The sequence below is a fragment of the Pseudonaja textilis genome, chromosome 4, assembly GCF_049901715.1.
Source record: "Pseudonaja textilis isolate UNSWEBS1 chromosome 4, rPseTex1.2, whole genome shotgun sequence".
Classification (NCBI taxonomy): Eukaryota; Metazoa; Chordata; class Lepidosauria; order Squamata; family Elapidae; genus Pseudonaja; species Pseudonaja textilis.
In genome coordinates, this window is record NC_141993.1 from 11457275 (window position 1) to 11478927 (window position 21653).

Below are 21653 nucleotides of genomic sequence, written 5' to 3' on the forward strand. Positions count from 1 at the left end.
CCATCACTGGATTTTTCTGATTAACATTATCTATTTCTTCAAATTAAAGAGTATCATTTTATTTTCCTACAGAAAGATAGAGATGTGAATATCCCAATTTATAATGTCCTTGCTTTGAAAACTGGAAATTTATTTTCCTTTAGTTGAATTATAACATCCTTTTACCTGTTCGGTAAAGTAGGGTAGCTTTGGAGTTGACAGGATGTTACTGTGTTTTGGATCTTGAAATTCTGCAACTATTTCTTCATGTATTCCATCTGTCTTATATTCCTGAAGAGTTTTTGTTGAAATGATGATAATGCTGAACCTCTAACAAGCCTGGATAGAAAGCAGAGTTAGTAGTTGCTAAGGTGAAGCAGGAAGAAAGAGAGAATAGATTAAAAAAAAGTACTTATATTCTTGATGGCAAAAATGCCATTTTTATTTATACCTATCCCCATACAGTGACAGTGCATTGATGCTCTTCTTAATTTGGTATCTGGCAAGAACAAATTTATAATACAATAATCCTGGTACAATTAGATTATCTTAATTCCCCCCCCCAAAAAAAAAAAAATTAAGGGGAGCCAATTTGGCATTAAAAACAAAAATCTAGAGGACAGTTTTTTTTCCCTTTAAAAGCCAAATATTCAGGCATGCTAAGAGCCTCACAAAGAGTGTCTTGTATAGGGTCAACTGGTGTGTTATATTTGCCAATAAAAATTATTACCTTGGTGCTAATGCCATGATTTGTACACTGATATTCAGTGCCACGTTAGAGAAAAATGAAAGATTTATCATTCCAAATGATGGCATCTCAAGCTGTCCCCCATTTCCCATACTAGTATGTTAAATATCTTTTCCCAATATGGCTTCTGATGGATGACACAGAAAGCAGTAATTTGTCAGATGTAATGGTGCAGAAATTAGCCACAAAAGACCTTCCTCCCATATTGCCTTGATAATCTTGAAGCTTCACGCTTCTAATCAAACAGCGATTTAAAAAAATCTTAGCGAAGATGTTGACATCCATGACTCTCTCTCAACTCTTAATAGGTTTGTTCCAGGTAGATATAATTGACTTACAATCTATAGTTGTTAAGTTTATAAAGAGGGAAAAAGCTTTCACATACTTGCTTTATATTTTGGGAAATGACAAAGAAATACCAAATTTGAGGGGGGAAATTACGTTGTACAATTAATAACCAAACCAAGAATTGTACACTTTTCTTTCCAGGGTTTCAATGGCACTTGGTTTGGTGAGATGGATTTCTTATCATTATCCTCAAATAGTTGATGAATCAATACAGATAAATTGCATGAAAAGAAGAGAAATGATGAGGTGAAAAATAAGGAAAAATAGTTTGGGAATGTGCTGAGGAGAATTATAACTCAGGGCATAAATTAATTATATAGTGAGATGATATATACAGGCAGAGCCTGACTGCTGAGTTTTACACTGCATATTTTTTTAATTCAACATGAATGCAGGTAATACATATCTTATATATCATATACACACTTATGGATCTATAAAAAACTTTATAGTGCTCTTTTCTCACCCATTGTATTAAATATCAATCACTTCCTTTCTATAACGCTCTGAAGTAGACAGGCAGACAAAAGTTGTTTGTAATAGGTCACCCTATCTCTAAATTACTGTTCTTTGCTGATCTTCCATTAAAATTATGGTTGTCTCATCGCCATGATCCAGTCCCTCTCTCCTAGCCTTCTTATATGCAGGGCTCATAATAATTTATGTAAACAATGAAAGATCCAATTATTTAAGGACTTAAGCTTTACTTGGATGTTATACCTGAGAGACTAGACGAAGAAAACAAAATTGACTTGGCCCAGATTTTTGATTTTTAGCCCCTGCATCAATGTACAATGGTGATTTGGGACTTTAGAACAAAAGATGACTCAAGCTGATTAAATTATCCTCCTCCACCTGCCCCAGACAACTTTCAATCTGTGACTTACCAAAACTAATTCATCCAATGCATGACCATATTTTTGTACTTCTTGTAGGTAACAAAAACAAAAGGCAACCCAATCTTTCCGGTTGTCTGGAACAATATTCATCAATCTCAATATTTTACAATGGGTGGACCACAACTGGCTAGGGAATTGTGGGAGTTGAAGGCCACCTATCTTAAAGTTGCTGAGGTTGAGAGATATTGCTCCAGACCCAGAGCCCACAATTATGTAGAACTTCAGATAGAAGAGCAAATTAAATGGGATCCAAACACCCATTTAATCTCCTCTACACCCGAGGAATCCATCAACCGCTTTTGGAAGGGATTAATCTACTCGTTCCCTCCTTTCTTGCAGGATAAAGAAGTCAACCTAGAGCAAGTCCATCGGCGCATGAACAGTTTAATTGATGAAGACTTAGCTCACAAGCAACTGTCCCCCGCCTCCATCGAAATCTCAGCCTTGGAGATCGGTGGCATGTCATCCAGCCAGGCCCTGGAGCCTGTCCGTGAATATCAGAACACACAACTTTCTGTCACCTCTTTTTTACCCGAACAGACTGGCCACGGGGGCAGCAGGACACTTTCCGGTGCCTCTGGGAGCAACCTGCCACTGCCACTGAGTAGCTCTGCCACAATACCCTCCATACAGTGTAAACACAGATCGCCAAATGGAGGACTATTTCGCCAGAGCCCCGTGAAGACCCCGATTCCCATGTCATTCCAGTCTGTGCCGGGCGGGATCATTCCAGAGGCCCTGGAACCTTCCCATGGAACCTCCATATAAAGGGGAGTCATTGACCAGCAGAGATTTTTAATACAACTGGGGGGGAGGGAAATTTAAAAAAAAGACTCTTACATTTTTCTTGTACATATCTGTAAATATATGAAAGAATGAAGTGGGGTTAAAAAAAAGTGTATTTTGAATATTCCCAATTTTCAAAGTCAGTAAAAAACAAACAAACAAAAATACAAAAAAAGAAAGAAAGAAAAAAAATGTACAAAAGACTTTGTAAATTTTGTTCTCTATGAATAAAACAAAAAGACAGAAGAACTTGTGACTGTTCTCAAGTGACCAAGACAACCTGTTACTGGGACCAAAGGCAGGAAAAATGTCTTTGGTTTTAACAAATGGTACTTTCCCCACCCTCCTAATGTTTATTTTGATTTCTTGGGAATGGGGTCGGGGGAGAACCTTTCTGCTTATTTTTCTCTTGTATTTGCTCTCCTCTCATGCTCACAGCTCTTCTGAAAGTTTAACGAGGGTGGGTACCCCTGAAATGTTAACACAATGCTGGAAATAAATGCGGGGTAGCCAAACTTCCTTGCTGTGATTTAACAATGGGTACTGTCAACAAAGCTTTGGATGATAGGAGCGATCCTTGATTCATTCTGAACAAATATTTGGTTGGTGCAGAAGTATCCTTCATATAGAGGAAAAATTTCAAGCCTGAGTGAGTGCTATCAATAACCAATGTTCATCCTAATCTGTTAAATAAGCTTCCAGCAATGTCATTGAGATACAGTACAGAACTAAAAGTCAAATGTTTGCTTGCAGATATTTCTCTTCATCTATCTAATTGTAGATGTCCAAAAACTTCTGGTGGATCCAGCTGGGTATGTATATTAAACTTTTGCAGTTTATGATGAATGTGCAAGTTGTTGCCAATATGGGTAATCAGAATTATTCTTCTTCTTCCTCATCCATTTAGTCCTACAGATATAACAAAAATGAATTATGGCTTCAGTGAATCAAGCACCGAGCAATTTTTCAAGCTTGATTTCAGTGATATGGTCAAATTAGACGGCAATTTGTTTTGTGTTTGAAGATTTATTACATATTAGGGACAGTTTTGAATAGGAAAGTCTAGTTCAAAATGTTGTATTTATAATGAGGAAACATGGTGTTTACTTAGTTTCCTTTTCTATTTTCCCATGGATTGGACTATGCACAAATTTCAACCTAGCACTCAACATAATGCTGAATTATCATTCCTTCCATTAATATTTACCTAGGCTTTGCTGCCAATTTCATGTGATGGGTCCACTGTTCTCAAACTCAGAGGGGTGTTGTGGGATATTTTAAAGTACTAACTCAAGGTAGTTTTGATCTAGAGCTGATATGAAGAAATTACGGAAAAAAATTATGGAACCTGAACTGACAAAGTTTGGGATAAGTTATCATTGGTGGGATAGATAAAATGTCTTTATTTGATGTGTGGGGTCTCCAAATGGAACAGTCTTTCAACAGTCTTTCAACAGTCTCCAAATGGAACAGTCTCAAGGATGCTTCTTCCAAATTCCTTCACCACATTGCTTTTGTTTGTTCTCCTTCACATCTCTCAGGCCTTATGAACACAAACCGCTGATCATCTGATACAATTCTGACAATTTCAACCTGCAGCCATGTACGTACATCCTAAACTAATTAAACAAAATCATTCTCCTATGTAGATCATTTCCCACACCAGATTGAACAAGAAGCATGAAGTGCTCCCACTTCCTTCATTGCAGTCCTAAGTGGTGTGTGGAAAAGGAAGACTTGTAGACTTTTTAAGCTTTTCATTTCCATGACGACCACTGGGTTCTCTCTTTCCATGCCTGATGTAACATTACAAGACTAATTCCAGAGTCCACTGTATATAGCAGAGGACTTTTAAGTGAATTAAGAACACTGCAGTACTCTTAATTTCAATTGTTTGTTCATTTGGACAAGTTTCCTCTGGAAGGAACACCACTATAGCATATGCATGGAGAGTAACATGCAGACACAGAGACCACTTTCTCGGTAAATGGTAAATAATCTAAAAGAGACAAAAAATGGGGCTTGAAAAATCCAGTTAACCTGAATCTCCACCCAATGGGTTTTTCAAACTTGGCAACAGTTTTTCATAGTTCACGACCACTGGAATGATCCTTTACCTAATGTATTTGCAGATTCGCACTGCTATTGTTTTCAAGGGGGAAATTATCTGCAGGATTAAGCATAAACATTAAAATATCAGCAATTGCTTTCAACCAAAACACAAAATTGAGTTATTTTGGCTTTGCAAGCAATAGAAGTCATGTCAAAATATATCTTCCTCTTTCCATATTGAGGTGGATGGCACTGCCATGGGAAAAATACAAAACAGTACATTAAGAGGGAGAGATAAATTTGACTGCTCAACAGCTGAAACACTTGTTAGAAGCCTTCAAGCATCAGGATTTGAAGTTTTATTATAGCAAAATGCATAATGGCTGTTTTCTGATCTGAATTTCCCAAATATATTCCAACTACTTGTTCAAAAGAGAAATTAATACAGTACTAATAATGCTTTATCTTTCAAGTAATGTCCTATTGTAGTGATTAAGGAAGGCTTCAGTTCCTAAGGCCCATCAAAGCAGAAGAGGATGAAATATTTTTCCTGAAGTCTTGAATATTTTTTAAAATACCTGCATGATACAGTAAATTTCCAGTTGACCAGGTTCAAGCCAGGCACTGTAGCTTAGTGTACATCTAGCATGTGATCTAGATTTCATTGATCATCAATTTATTTCTGTATTTATTTAGTCACCATTTGATTCTGTAGGCATTGAAGAGCTGATGATGAAGACTTCTAAAGTGAGAACATTTCAGAAGCAGGGTGTTTATTTATGTAAGTGTAATGATTTAATCTATATCACTGCCAACTTTAAAGGAGCTTCAGTTGGAATTCAGCCCTCTGTGTCACAATCACATGTGAAAATACTTTTAACTGGCTAGACCTGAGATCCATGAGGCCTAAAGTGCTAACCCAATTCTGGGTAGCATTAGATGGAGAATTATATAACAGGCATATGAAATGGGATTCCAAGGGCTTAGCTGTTTTCTTGCAGAGGTTTCATTACCCAACTAGGTAACTTCATCAGTGTTAGAAGGGAGTGGAGTTTGCTCTCGGTTCATATACTAGTGTTGATGGAGGTGATTTTGATAGTTCCTTGACTAGACAACTGTTTACAGTTTGATTGTTTATCTGAGTAGATGGTTCCTAACAAGAAGTATAGTTTACTTCTTGATTGTTGGTCTAGTGTTAATCTTGATGTCTATTTCTGCTCATGTGGGTGTTGATTGCTGGTTAAAGGTAAAGGTAAAGGTTCCCTCACACATATGTGCTAGTTATTTCCAGCTCTAGGGGCGGTGCTCATCTCTGTTACAAAGCCGAAGAGCCAGCGCTGTTCGAAGACGTCTCCGTGGACATGTGGCCGGCATGACTAAACACTGTTACCTTCCCACCAAAGTGGTTCCTATTTTTCTACTTGCATATTTTTACATGCTTTTGAACTGCTAGGTTAGCAAAAGTTGTGACAAGTAATGGGAGCTCACTCCGTTACACGGCACTAGGGATTCGAACCGCCGACCTTTCTGATTGACAAGCTCAGTGTCTTAGCCACTGAGCCACTGTGTCCCTGATTGCTGTTTAGGAGGTGTTTTGGTCCTTTACCTTAATCAAGGAACCACCAAGAACTCTCTCTCTCTCTGCACTGGGGAGATCATGCTCTAGACACCCCACTTCAAGTAAGGTATGGATAGGGAGATAGCAGTTCAGATGGTAAAGGGGACTTAAGTAAAAGGATCCTGTAGGGAAAATCACAGCAATTATTTTCCAGCAACTGAGACCAGTAATAAAATCTGAAATGGAGATGGACGGTACTTAAGTTTGATAAATAAAATAATAGATGTGTTACAGCTACTTAGACAACTCATGTTTCTTTCAAGAGATTTAACCTAATGACACTTTTTGTGTGTGTGACTAAACCTCACAGAATCACAGTAAGGAAAAGGATGTAAAAATTACTCTGACTGTTCCCTTGATGTTATCAGAGAAGGTGTGGCCTTTTTTGATCTACCTACCGAGTTTAATATGCTTCCCAGAGATGCCAATTAATTGGTTAATCAGCAAAGGTGCAAAATCCTATCTTGGTTAAGTATGGATGTAAGGATTTATAAAATATCACTATATTTTTAATTTTAGTTTTCAGTACTTTATTTCTTGTCTCTCACCGGGATTCTTTTTTAAAAAATTTCTGCTCATAACTGCTTATCAAAAATCAGCAAAAGGTTAAGTGAAGATAGATTAATTTTCTTTTTTGTAGAATTCATCCAGAATAGTTGACATTTTGTTACCCTTTTAGTTTTTAATAATTCCCCTTGTTCTTTAGTCATTGCCCTCTGTGTGTTTTTTTAAATGGACTTCTATGTATAAATTAGAATGTGTAGCCATGAAATGTGTTTGGCCTGTAGTGAAGAAACCATACCACAATTTGTGACAGACAATATTCAAGATACAAAACCATACAAACTATAGGAATTCAATATATGTGTTTTAAAAGAGCTTAATAGTTAATTTCCTATTTTTAAAATATTTGTATCAGTTTATAACTCAGAAAGGTGGATATTAATTGTTAGTTTTACAAAAGCTTTTAATTTTGTGATATTACTGATGACAAATATTGTTCCATTATGTTTGGCAAAACTGGATTGAAAAGAATCTCTCCTTTGTATGTTATATAGATGGTTCTGAGGCCTGCTGTGAACATCAAATATACCCTTTTAAATGCCACAATATTATGACATCCCCAAATCTCAAAACATTTTGGCACTGCCACTAAAAAACTTGGATAATGACTTAAAAATGTGGGATCTTACAAGGTTTTGACCATACTTTAATTTAATTTTTCATAATTTTTGTGGGTTCTCCGCACACTATTGAAAAGAAGACGTTATGTGTTAAATTGCTGGTTCCCCATCTCAACCCCACTTATAGATGGCCCTTATAGATTTGGATGGCTATGAAATAATCTCCTAAAAGACAAGGGTGACAATCACAGTGCTTTATAAAAATTGGTCCGCTGAACATCAACAATATTGGTATTTACTGCAATATTGCAGTATTCAATAGATTGAGGGCATTGGGCTCAAACAAAGCTTGGTTTTTGAAGGAGACCAGGCTTATAGTAATAAGAATAAGAAAAGTTTTGCATGCCTCTTTAAGAGGTTAAAACTATGGATTCCTTCGAGAGTGTTAATCTAATCCAACAGTCCCCAAGTTTTGTGGCTTGACGCCCCAGCTAGAGGGGAAGAGGAACCAGGCCGCACAAGTAGCAGGCTGGCGTGCAAGTGTGGGAAGAAATATCCACCTAGTTCAGTTCCAATCTGGGAGAAAGACACCAGAAACATGGAGGATGATTGGAAAGAAGGTTTAATGATGGATCAGAACCACATGGATGGTTCTGGGCAGCTGACCACATGGAGTTGAGATGGGGGGCTTCTCTTAGATTTTGCACTTGAGCTTCCTGTTCCTGTGCAAGAACATGTATTCTATTGTCTGTTGTTGGACTGGGACCATTGTAGGGGTTATGTAGGGATCTATAGGCAAAGTACAAATCCTAAGTGTTTGCCTGAGCTAAGTTTGGTTGAGAATTCTGAGGGTGATGCAATGAAGGTGCATTGGGCAATTCCTATTGTGGCTGAGGCTTTCAGCCTGTTTGGCTTTTTGGTGAGGGTATTTGCTTATCAAAAGAGCTATCTATCTCTTTATCTCTTAAGTGCTGGCATCTGCTGAGGGCTATTAAGAAAGATGGGGGCTGCTTTCTCCCTCTAAAAAAAACACATTTCTCCATTTCTTCCTTTAAGGAAATGTAATATTCTGCCATTTCCCAAAATATTTCATTCTTTTAGGAGGGGGCAGGTGCTAAGTTTCTACATAAGCATGCACACGCAGTTTAACATGCACAAGCGGAGGGCCGGTGCGCATACATATGTTGCACCACCGATTGCATGGCCCAGTTCCAAATTGGACACGACCCTGTAGTGGGCTGCTGCCCAGGGTTTGAGGACCTCTGATCTAATCTGCTATATAAACAAATCAAATAAAGAAAATAAAGAAACATGTCCCGGAAAATATCCCGAACCCAAACTTTAATTAGATGTTGAGGTGCATCCAATTCATCGTCGAAATATTATGAATAGCATCTGTATTATCCATTAGTAATATTTTTTTGCTGGTTTTCACAAACTATCCAGGTAGCGTATAACAGGTAAACAACAAATATCAAAATCACCAGCAAGAAAACGCCTTTAACGAATTAAAATAACAAAATCCTGAAAGCAATTTGCATAGCAAATTCCTTTTCTTGGAAAAGCAAGGAAAAGAGACCACCCCAATTCTGAAAGAAATGTAGCTCAGACATCAGGATCTCAGGAAAATGCAGAGGGGCATTTACAATGAAGATAAGTTAAGGTTAACTTACACACTCCTTTTCCCTCAAACTAACTATTGACCTCACCCCATTCCTCAGAGGTCTGTAAGGGGTGTGCAGAAGCGCATAATCGTGCCTACCGTCCCTGTCCTATTGTCCCCATTTATTTGTACCTATATCTTGTATTGATACATATGTTATTCTTACCTCTATTATCTTGTAAGCAATTGCCTAATCATAACAATAACAATAATCCTCATGGCTCCACCATGTGAACCATTCTGCATACACTTTTAGAAAACATGTTTCAGAATGAAAAAAAAAACCACAACTTTCTAGGTATCAGTCACCAGCAGGATTTAGGAAAAGAAGAAATGTGAATGGCTTGAAGATCTTGGGTGCAAGCCAACTTCTGGGATGCAATTTGCGTGTTTGGGTCTTTGCTATCTAAGCCTACCTGAGTCTTACTTTCTCTACTGCTTCTCCTGATCAACAAGGATCTAGCAGAGATCCTTTGCTCTGAGCTGAATTAAAAAGAATGAGATTTTGCAACACAGAATAACAACAGCACTTAGACTTATATACTGCTTTGCAGTGCTTTACAGCCCTCTCTAAATAGTTTACAGAGTCACCCTATTGCCCCCAACAATTTTGGGTCCTCATTTTACTGACCTTGGAAGGATGGGAGGCAGAGTCAACCTTTGAGCCTGGTGAGATTTGAACTGCCAAATTTCAGGCACTTGGCAGGCAGCAGAAGTAGCTTGCTGTTCTGACCCAAACTTTGATCCAAGGAAACAACCATGAAACAGAGGTAACAGCAAAACCTTTTAATGATTCTTTACGAATTTCATTCCTTCCCGGTTAAAAGGCTGTTTCAAATTAATTATCTCTGATAAGAACGAGCCTCACCAAGGTTGTGCAAGGCTGCCAAGAACACGTGATCAAGTTACTAAGAAATATTTCAAACACAAAGAGTCTCCAAACACCAACCAAGATATTCTGAACATCCATGAGTCTTGAGTGCAAAAACTTCTTTGCTTCCTGCAAAGAACTCCGGTTTCTCAGCTGGCTTTTATCTCCTCAGGGAGGGGCCATTACCTTGCAGCTTTACTCCTGAGTTGCCCGTGCTGCTACAGCTGCTTTTTTCTTTGAGCAGCTCTGCACGCATGCACGCATGCACACTGGGCACAGGCTCCTCGGGGGCCTCTTCATCACTGCTGCCAGCCTCCACAATCTCCGCAGGCAGCACTCCACTCCCTGATGGTCCTGGCCCCATCCCTGAATCACACACCGGCCCCTCTCCAAGAGTCATCGCTCTCCAAGACTTCAGCCATCCGCACCTGCTGCCGATGAACCACAACACTTGCAGTACTGCATTCTAACCACTGCACCACCGCAACTTTTCCAATGGCTTCATAATGGCAAGATAATGAAAGAAAATGTGGTAAGTCAAGGATGGAGTTACAACTCTTACAAGACAACCTTATTGATTTATTCATTTAGCATATGGCACATGGATAAGAATCTATAGCAGGAGCTTAAAAAGGGGCTTTTTTACATTGTCTTGTTCCAAGTTAACACTACTAGGAATGCATGTTGCCTGGATTTACATATACTTGACCTGGGAAGAGAATCCTTGATTTCAGAAAGATCAATCAGATCGCAGTCATGGAGATGGATAGATGTGTGCATTTGTTTGCGTTTCCATGTTATTTATTTTATTTATTTGTCAAGCAAGTATTAGATAACAGGCATAAGTATAAGCATGGTTATGAATACATGAAATGGATATGAATAAAAAAGAAACAATAGGACAGGGACTGTAGGCATGTTGGTGCACTTATGTACGCCCCCACAGACCCCTTAGGAAAGGGGTACTATTTTCTTTCAGAGCAAACTATCTTTAGGTCACTGTTGTTGCTGTGAACTTCTTGAAAATAATAAAATGCACCAAAGTTGGGAAGAATACTTGTAAGGTTCTTTTGATAGCTGATAGTCCTGGAAGGTAATCCTTTGACTTCCAGGGGAGAATTGAAGAAATAATAGTCCATTCTTATATTAAGAATTTATAACTGCTTGAATCGGTTTGCACTACACTGAACTACAGCCTGGCTTCTCAAGATATTTCAGACTGGCCTTGCTTCAGGAAGGCAAGGAGAATGATTGTCTGTGGAGATTCTCAGTCATCCAGGTCAGGGCTGTTCCAAAGGTGCATTTTTCAAGAGGCAACTGGACTTTCTTGTTTTTCTTTGAAGATATTTCATTTCTCACCCAAGAAGCTTATTCAGCCCTGACTGGATGGTGGGGAATGGAAGGGTTTATATTCCTTGAAGAAAGCTGGTCATTTGCATCCTTTTTAAAGAGACGTTGAGGCCACTTGGAGGTTTCTCTGTGTCCACAGGGTCACCTGAGTAGTGCAAATGGGCGTTGAGCCTTCTTGGAACTGCTGAAAGGACTGTGTGGGAGATAGATGACTGTGTTGGAGATAGATGATGTCATGGTTCCTGTTCCTCTGTTAAGAGAGGGCTGTAAAGAATAGAAATCCTTCCATTCCATTCCACCATCCAGTCAGAGCTGAAGAAGCTTCTTGGATGAGAAATGAAATCTCTTCAACGAAAAACAAAAAAGCAAGTCCAGTTGCCTCTTGAAAAAAGCATCTTCCGGACAGGCAGAGTGATCCCTAAAACAACATGAACCAGGCAGCTTGAGAGGAGGAAATTTAATAATTAGCTTTCCCCTCCTCTCCTTTTTGCATTACACTGGTTTTGCCATGTGACTTGCATCACTATGTCAGGCCAAGTTTACAAGCGAATTACAGCATCTCAAGAAAACACAACGTTAAAAACTTGCTGGTCTGACAACTCTGGGGAAAAAAAAGTTCTTATGCCAAAAGACAATATTTCTGAGAAGAGCGAGGCAGGATAAACAAATACTTGGGGGAGAGGGGGCACTGCAAGGATTTAATTCATGGAACCAACCCCTGTTTTTTTAATACAACCAAAACTGCCTCTTTGTATATGTCGAAAACGAGACTTCACATCTCTGCTGCTGATGTTTTAATGCAGCCACTGATCAACAGCCTGTAGCTCTGAAGGGCTATTTCAAGAATGAGGTTTATTCTTTATAAAATGGGATAAAAAGTGGGAACATATCAGAATAAGGAGGATGTGGTTGTTTACTACACCTCTGATGCCTATATTCTTAAGTTTTCATGGGTACTTACATGTATGGCATTCAGCTTTGTTCGGGTATTTTCCCACATCATTGTAGTTGTGCTTTTAAAGTTGTAGCAACGTTTCGGCAGAATCTCATTTGCCACAGAAGCCTGATGATGGCAGATGAGATTCTGCCAAAACGTTGCTACAACTTTAAAAGCACAACTTATAATGACATGGGAAAATACCCGAACAAAGCTGAATACCATATTATATATATAGCTTCCACTGCAGCTGTTTCTGTGGACAGAATCCCAATAATGCAAAAGGCTGCATTTTAAACAGACTGAGATATTTTGAGCTGAAACTTTAATTAGTTCACTATCCCCAAACTCCCCAAGTTATGGAACATTAGTTCCTGACACCTGGAGGTCAAATGCAATATATAAAGCTATCAATGTTAATCTTGATGAAGTTGCGTTATTCTGTGCTTTCTTTTTTTATTTTTAATTTTGCTCATTAAAAACCAGCAACAGCTGACAACTTTTGTCCCCAACACCGTTGGTTTGACTTTCACATAGAACTTCCAGGGTGAATTTATCCAGGTGGAAAGTTTGTTTGCACGAAGGAAGAACGTTGGAATGGCGTCCACTTTGACTTGCATTCAAACGGAACATGAGAACGTATCATCAAGGATCATTGTAGTTTTAAATCTCAAAATGCAAATTAAAAGCCAGCATAAATTCCCACATGGGCTGTGCTTGTGTCTTGTGTCAGGCACAAAAGACCAGGTCTACAAGTGGAGGATAGTTTAACTGATTTATTGCTAAAAACCTCTGTACAGGAATCTTCTCGCCTAATGGTTGGCTGCTTGGAGTTTGATAAAGGTCAACAGTACTCAAGGGGAATTGGACTTGGATTGCTTGTGGCTACATAGGGATTCCAGGCTGATGGCTCATTTTTCTCTGCCCCCCACACCCAGGTTCTCCCATCTCTTGTCCTACAGTCTTGTATTGATACAGGGAGCCGTATTTGGATCAAATTGTCAATTCTGGGATGCTAGCCAACTCATTTGGTGAAATTATCTATTAAATGGGGAAAATTCTTCAGTTCTGAAATTTGGGGAATAGCCTAGGGATGACCTGGGAATGCTGGAATGTTACAATCCCTAACTATATATTATTTTGTATGTGGGGGCTACTTTGTTTTGGAGGATTCACTTCAAAAAATTGTTCTTGCAATGGCCTGGTTCAAGAGGAGATCTTGAAAAAACGCACCAATGCATTTTGCATAGCCTAATAGTGTATCTTCTATTTCTTTATCCACTTGCTTTTTAAAAAATATGGGGCGAGTCTCCTTTGCATCAATCTTGATTCTCGGTGACTTTCTTGGTATATCTCTGTAGTTTCCTTGGCAGGACAATGGAAGTAGTTTGCCATTCTGGGATTTATTTACTTATTATTATCAGCGCTGGCATTCCCTGGCGGTCTGTTATTTGTATCCTAATCAGGCCCAGGCTGCTGAGTTTCCAAGTTCAGAAAAAAAAAATCTGAACTGATGCTGCCCCTTGTCAAGGCTGCAATTGTTTTAGGCCCACAAATTCTGTAGCTGGTTTTATTTTTAAGGCTGTGTGTGAGCAATCTGTTTATGATGAAAGCTGAAGTGCTCTCTGGGTGTTTGCTTGCAAATGTTTCATTGCCCAACAAGGTAACATCATCAGTTCTAGAAGGGGATGAGGTTTGCTCTCTATTTATATATTAGCGGTTTGCCTGTCAGTGTTGGTGGGAATGTTCTCATTGGTTCCTTGATTGGGGTTTTGTTTACTATTTGATTGTTGCTTTGGTATTAATCATGTTGTCCTTGATTAACCCTTGTTTATTTGGATCTTGACTGCTGAGAACGAACCCCACTTCCTTCTAGCACTGAAGATCTTAATTTCATGGGTGATGAAATGTCTACAAGAAAGCAACCAAGCTCAGAGAACACCCAGGACAGAGGCAGTATTCGATTTTTTTTACTACCAGTTCTGTGGGCGAGGTTTGATGGGTGTGGCGTGGCTTGGGGGGCGTGGCAGGGGAAGGATACTGTAAAATCCCCATTCCCTCCCCACCCCACTAACCTGCTTTCCAGCTCCGTTCTCCTGTGCAGGGCAACCAAAGGAGACCCAGCCGATCAGCCAGGACTCAGGAGGCAGAGAATAGATGGGGGCGGGGCCAGTCAGAAGTGGTATTGGCCGGTTCTCCGAACTACTCAAAATTTCCGCTACTGGTTCTCCAGAACCGGTCAGAACTTGCTGAATACCACCTCTGACCCAGGACCCCACAAACAGCAAGATTCCATAATCCCGAGTGAAAGGTTTTGTTATTGGAGCTTGTGGAAGTGGATAGAAGTTTACAATCACTCACTTGGAATAACTAAACCTTTCCTTCATTATCAGGAAAATTGTTAGCCTGTTCATCTCGCTCCATTATTGCCAAAGTTTGTTTTTAGACAGAAAAAGCTGAAAATGTTTTCTATTTACAACCAGGTCTGAAATCTTGCTTTTTAATCTGAATACAGATTTTAGTATATTTTAAAAAATGGATGATAGGCAATTTTAAAAATGCAAATAGAGGCCAGATTAGCTGGGGTCAAGCTAAGGGCTTTTGCAGCTAAAGTTCATTCTTGTTTGCACAGCCTGCTTGTTTTTCATGCGACAGCCAGTCTGATTTCTAAACACAAAATGCAAAACTTTTTATTATGTGGACTTTTTTTAATTGCTTGATTTGTTACATGCAAATTGGTTCTTTGGTAGCCAAATGCCACCTTAATTAGAAAAAAAAAAAGATTCTGAAACTTGGCCCCTGGGGTTCCCATTAGCTACTTCAAACGGTCTGCAGATTTGATTGAGTTTATTCAGAGTAGCCTTAACTCTATTATTGCTGCATATATTAACTTATATATTGTATTTCAGTGTGAAAATGTAGATAGAAATAAGAGGACAATATTCTTTTCCAAGAATAGCAATGAATATCAGGGCTGTTTTCATTTTATGGCAGCTGGTAATTTTTTGCAGTTCTGGGCAAACTGCATGGAATTAGGATGAAAATTATCAAATTGTCAAAACAGAACGGGACAGAAATATGTCATTGTTTAACTTCTGTGCGGAGGTAGGTGGAGATGAAGCTTAGGTTTTCCTGGGAAAATTAAGCAAATTAAGATAAAAATAAATGCTACTGTTTTTTTTAATATATATATATATAATCTTAATTATCAATTATTTAAAACTAGATTTTTATTTGTGAGAATTCCTTTCTCTTTTCGTGTTGCGTTTGATCAAAGAAAAATTTCACTAAATTATTATTGGGTAGAACACTCTTCCTGGCTTCTATTTTAGCTTTTCTTCTTCGTCTTGTGAGCTGTTATTCATTCGTAAATAAAAGAGGCAAAGTATTCATAATTTTTTTAAAAAGAAACAGCAGCAAATACTAGCATAATTATTTCGGGCAATTGGAAGAACTTTTGGAAAGCAGTGATACACAAATAGTCCTTGAGTACTGATCACAATTGAGCCCAACAGTTCTGTTGCTGAGTGAGTTTCACTCCATTTTATGACCTTTCTTGTCCAGTTGTTAAGTGAATCACTATAGTTATGTTAGTAATATAATTGTTAAGTGAATCTGACTTCCCCATTGGCTTTGCTTGTGAGAAGGGCATCCCATGATCCAGGGACACTGCAACCATCGTAAATACAGGCCAGCTGCCAAGTATCTGAATTTTGATCTTGTGACCATGGGGTGCTGCAATGGTCATAAGTGTGAAAAGTGGCCACGCTGTTGTGGTTTGCTGGCAGCAAATACAGACAGCTGAGACCTCAGACAGTGAGGACTCAGATGAGGGGGCTGTGTGTGAGGCAGGGATGGGGCCAGGACCATCAGGGAGTAGAATGCTGCCTTTGGAGATTGTGGAGGCTGGCAGCAGAGATGAAGAGCCCCCCGAGGAGCCTGTGCTCAGCACACGTGCGCGCAGGGCTGCTCAAAGGAAAGAGCAGCTGAAGCAGCACAGGCGACTCGGGAGTAAGGCTGCAAGGTAATGGCCCCTCCCTGAGGAGATAAAAGCCAGCTGAGAAACCGGAGTTCTTTGCAGGAAGCAAAGAGGTTTTCGCACTCAACCCTTGTGGATGTTCAGAGTATCTTGGTTGGTGTTTGGAGACTCTTTGTGTTTGAAATACTTCTTGGCAACTTTGTCTAGTGTTCTTGGCAGCCTTGCACAACCTTGGCAAGGCTCGTTCTTATCAGAGACAATTAGTTTGAAACAGCCTTTTAACTGGGAAGGAACGGAATTCGTAAAGAATCCTTAAAAGGTTTTGCTGTTACCTTTGTTTCGTGTTTGTTTCCTTGGAACAAGGCTTGGATCAGAACACCATATGTCACTTTTTTCAGTGTCGTGGCAGCTTCAAATCGTCACTAAATGAGGACTCCGTGTATTTCTTTTGAAAACAATAGTGAGGGTTCTAACGAAGTAAATGAAACTGTCGTGAATGTATTTATTATTATTATACCCATGGATGCTACCTTCTCCAGGGTTTGTCAGTCTGAGGTGATCTGTGTCAGTGTGTCTGTTCTTTTTTTTTGTTTTGTTTTGGTTTTTGGATTTATTCCACTGCAGCACTTTCTAAATTAAAATCAGCAATAAATATATTGGAGGATCTGTTTTTTTGGTTGCTGTATGCCTAGGGAGCTATTTTTTATAATTTTTCCCCAATGCCAGCGCACACCTTTTGCAGATGCCCTCAGTTTCTATATGTATTATCCATGCTGAGATCAGTGTTTGGCAGGTTTAATTGCCAAAGAAATACCAGACAGATTCCTTTTTCTCTCCAACTCTGAAAAGTGGCAGTGGACCAGAAAGCTGATGTAACAGAATAACTAGAGTTGGAAGGGACCTTGGAGGTCTTCTAGTCCAACCTCCTGGTCAGGGATGAAACACTATGCTATTTCAGACAAATGGTTGACCAATCTCTTCTTAAAAAACTTCCAGTGATGGAGCACCCACAACTTTTGAAGGCAAGTCATTCCACTGATCAATTATCCTGTCAGGAAATTTGTCCTTAGTTCTAGATTGGATCTCTCCTTGATTCAATCTTATCCGTTGCTTCTTGTCCTGCCTTCAGGTATTTTGGAAAATATCTTGACCCCCGCCCCTCCTTTTTGTAGAAGCTCCTTAGCTATTAGAACATTGCTATCATGTCACCCTCACTAGTCCTTCTTTTCACTAGACGAGACAAACCAAATTTCTGCAATCATTCTTCATATGAGAGCCTTCAACCCGCCCACCCAGTTCCAGTCATATTTGTCCCTCTTCCCTGAAGTCTTTCTAGAGTCTCAACTTCTTTTTTTCATTATGGTGACCAAAATTACACGCAGGATTTCGAGTGTAGTTTTAACCAAGAAGTTATAAAATAGAATTAACACTTGACATGATCTTGATTCTATCCCTATATAGGCTGACTATTATGTGTGTTTCTTGTAGTCTCCAGAAGAGCAAGAAGGAAGATTGTGAGGCATAATGTTTACCTTCACCTTTGTCTTATCTTCATTCCTTTCTTCCATAGCAGCTTTGGGACACACTTGGTCTGAAAAGTATTAAAAGATGGCTATTTGTATAATTCCCTGAAAAAGCAGATTTATAGGCGTTCAATAAATATATTCTCTACTGTATATGAATGAAACAGATTGGAAAACAATTATTTGATTAATGTAGATGGTAACAGAATCAATTTGCTATTGGTAAATAGGTATATTCTACTTTCCCTACCAGTTCCATCAATCAAGAATAGCATGGAATAACACAAATACTGAGAGAAATAAAATCAGGTCTGCACCTCAAAATGTGTCTCTCCAGAGATTATCCATGGGCTGTGTGTTTGCACATGCTGAAAAAGTCAAGATGGCAGCCACAACTGCATTAAGTTCTTACCCTTTTTAAAGGATCCATGGGCCTTTGATCGGATGGTCACCAGCATCCTCTTGAACTCTTTGACTCTACCCAACAGATGTTCCTGCTCCTTCTTAACTGCTCCTGTGATGGGAAAGAATGAAAAGAGGAAAATAATTTGCATTGTTTTAAAACCCAGAATTAAAAAAAAAATGTTTTGGGGGTCAAGAAGGAGGAGAGCAACCATTTTTATACAAATCTGGAACTTCATCGCATTCACGTAGATTGTAGTTTCTTTATCTTTTAGAACAAAAGACATTCTTTCTTTCTTTTTCTTTCTTTCTTCTCTCCTCTCCTTTCCTTCCTTCCTTCCTTCCTTCCTTCCTTCCTTCCTTCCTTCCTTCCTTCCTTCCTTCCTTCCTTCCTTCCTTCCTTTTCTTTCTTCTCTCCTTCCTTCCTTCCTTCCTTTCCTCCTCCTCCTCCTCCTCCTCTTCCTTCTTCTTCTCCTTCTCCTTCCTCCTTCTTTGTTACCACTGCGTGTCTAGGGAGATTCAAACAAGAAATTAATAGTATGAATCACAACCACACAACATTAATTTCCTATTGCTTAATGTAGTTTTTAAGAAGAAAGGGGAACAGCTAAATATAAAATCACACACATCTACCCCAGGCAGAAATGCAAATGGATCAGTACTAAGCCATATAACAAAACATGCCTAGGGTGGAATGAATATTCATATTATTGTAGTTTGTAAATGTGGCTCCTTTCTAGGGAAAATCTGCACACCATGGTGAGTTTAACATGTTGCATGACTTTAGCCATGCAGACCATGATTTTTGGGTGGTGGAGAGAGAGTTCCACAGACTTCTTTGAACCACGTCCAGACTGCTTAAGTATTCTTGGGCTGCATGATAATAATGTATTATGAAAACCTAATTAATTATTGAGAGGAGGTGCGTGGGAAAAGCACGAAGGGCAGTGGATGAATGCCATTTTATATATTATTTACTCATTTTCATAATGTTAAAGTCAAATTTTTCACAAAAACAACAACAACATTTCAACCAGCCAGAACTCTTCAAACTTTCAAAAAAGAGGTCACCCGATTTTGCTTGAAACTTTGTTAAGTCTTTTTCCTCCTTTAAGAGGGAGACGGAAAAGTCTTTCTGTCTCAGCCTTTTCCAACTTGGGTATCTTTCAGACTACAATAACTAGAATTCTCAACTAATTAAGAAATCAAGGATTTCTTCTCGCACCAGGAACTAAGAACGTGAAACAACTGCTTAGGATGTTCTAGACCAGGGGGTCTTCAAACTTGACAGCTTTAAGACTTTTGGACTTCAACTCCCGGGCCAACATGACTGGAGGAAGAATTCTGGGAGTTGAAGTCACAAGTCTTAAACTCACCAAGTTTGAAGACCCCCTGGTCTAGAACATCCTAAGGAGTTGTTTCATGTTCTTATAAAATTTCTTCCAGAAAATTAAGTCATAGAAAAAGAGCCATTTTGGAGAGTCCAGGCTGAGGCATTGCGGCATAAAATTCTAGAGAAAAGTAGCATAAAATACAGATTTTTTTTTAAAAAAAATATTCCTAATCTAGTTAGCATCCAATTGGGTGACTTCTTCACAAACTGAAGACTTATTGGCTAGAATTTTCTGCAGCTTATGATTTTTGCTAATCCTAAGTATACTGCCTTTGCAGTATAAGCAATTTCAAGGGAGTGCATTTCCAAATCTGTATGGTTTAAGACCAACATTTCTTTTCTCTTGATTTCATACACAGAAATTATCAAAAACCTTCGGATTCCAATAATTCTGTTGTTGAAATGGGTTGTTAACTCAGTGAGGCTACAGGCCTACTTGGATATTCTGCATTCAGACATGCACAGATGATACTTAGGATAGTAAATAAAACTTAAAGCCATAATTAACTGAAAACATAACAAAAAACCCCAACAATAATATAATGATAACAACAAAGAAGTCTTCCCAATTAAGAGAAATACATTTGCCTGCCATGTTTCTGTTGAGAATTTCAAAACCTGGAAACCACCTGAGATATACTACTGCGTTTCTGAGTTGATTACTTGCAAACCTGGAGACAGTCATAATTACATAGATAAATAAGACCATTTTTTTGCATTGGTCACATCTGTTTCATAAAACAAGGAGCTGTAACTTTGTAAGGTAACCCAAAGGAAACTTCTAGACCAGGGCTGTCAAACTTGCAGCCCGCGGCTCGGATATGTCACACACTGGCCACGCTCATACCTGGTTTAGCGAAGGGAGGGAAAGTCCCGATACGTCATTTGACGCCGCCATGACAACACGAGTTTGACACCCCTGTTCTAGAGTATGACTTAACAAACCTGGAGGTGCAAGGTTGCCAGTTCTGAGCTGCAAAAAATTGAGATGACCATTAGCATGTCAGTTTTTGAAGCACTATCTTGTAGCTCTTTTGAAGCACTATCTTGTACTACAGTGAAAAATCTGCAAAGATTTTTCATTGTAGTATGTGATCCATCTCAACCCTTGGTCTGTCTGGGTATTTTCTTAAGTTTTTGCAATTAATCTTTTTTTTTTGGGAGGGGGGGTGGAGTGTCCACTTTCACTGGACATTACCTCCTCTCCAGAAAGTTTTTGAAATTTCAGGTCAATAACATATATTATTCCATGAGTGGATTTATCTGTCTTGGGCCTATAAATTAATTGCATCATTTTATCACCCTTATTTTACTTGACTCAGCAGAGGACAGTGACTTAGGGAATATGACTAAGGAACATTAGCTTTCTGCCAACAGTTATTTTCCCAAGTAGTCAATTTACTGCAAGGGTGCAGGTTGAGATCAGACCAAGCTGACAATTTTAATTTCACTTACTCCCTCATTCTTCTAGCCATAAATTGGTCAGTTCCTGTTTTGGCATCTCTGGTGCTTTATTGCTTTCTATAAATTCATTTTGCGCTCACATTTCTCTGCTATAGAAAGGCATGCTCTTTTTGTTTGGGGATGTGAATAGATCCTCATGCCTTCTTCAGCAACGATGATTGAATTTGAAGGTTCTTCTTTATATGCACTCAATCTATATAAAAGTGAAATACCACTCACGCATCATCACAACATCTCCAGAACCGTAAAGCCTACAAACTTGAAATTTGGAATGTATTTTTGTCTTGGCTTCTAGGTGTTTGCTAAAGAAAGGATTTTTTGAAATGATCATTAGTCATTTCAGATTATTAGTATTTCTTAATACAGTAATTAACACGCTCTGATGCTAAGGAGTTCTACTCCCCCTCCCCACCTGAAAAGAACTCTGCTCCAACTGCCAGTTGCCTCACATTCAGTTACCTTAGTAACTCCACAGCCATTTGCACCACTCACGTGACCAAAGGACACAGACAAACCT

The 21653-nt window shown here is 39.0% G+C and overlaps 1 protein-coding gene and 1 long non-coding RNA gene across 9 annotated transcripts in view; one reads left to right on the forward strand and one right to left on the reverse strand.

Annotated features, from left to right (window-relative positions):
* GRID1 (glutamate ionotropic receptor delta type subunit 1) overlaps nucleotides 1-3280 on the forward strand; it is a 648686-nt gene extending 645406 nt beyond the window's left edge. For 2 of the 6 annotated variants that reach the window (XM_087932230.1, XM_026710981.2), the window contains one exon: nucleotides 2314-3279. In XM_087932230.1, the coding sequence (XP_087788356.1) occupies nucleotides 2314-2742 (429 nt within the window). In that variant the 3' untranslated portion in view covers nucleotides 2743-3279. Of the gene's footprint in view, nucleotides 1-2313 lie in introns of all 6 variants that reach the window. The other 4 variants (XM_087932231.1, XM_026710982.2, XM_087932232.1 and 1 more) reach the window with 4 other exon arrangements.
* LOC148125753 (uncharacterized) overlaps nucleotides 1-21653 on the reverse strand; it is a 90052-nt gene that overhangs the window by 24224 nt on the left and 44175 nt on the right. For all 3 annotated transcript variants that reach the window (XR_015743408.1, XR_015743407.1, XR_015743406.1), the window contains exons 2-4: nucleotides 18290-18391; nucleotides 16885-16984; nucleotides 166-318 (exon numbers count right to left, since the gene is read on the reverse strand). This is a non-coding gene — a long non-coding RNA (uncharacterized LOC148125753). The remainder of the gene's footprint in view (nucleotides 1-165; nucleotides 319-16884; nucleotides 16985-18289; nucleotides 18392-21653) is intronic.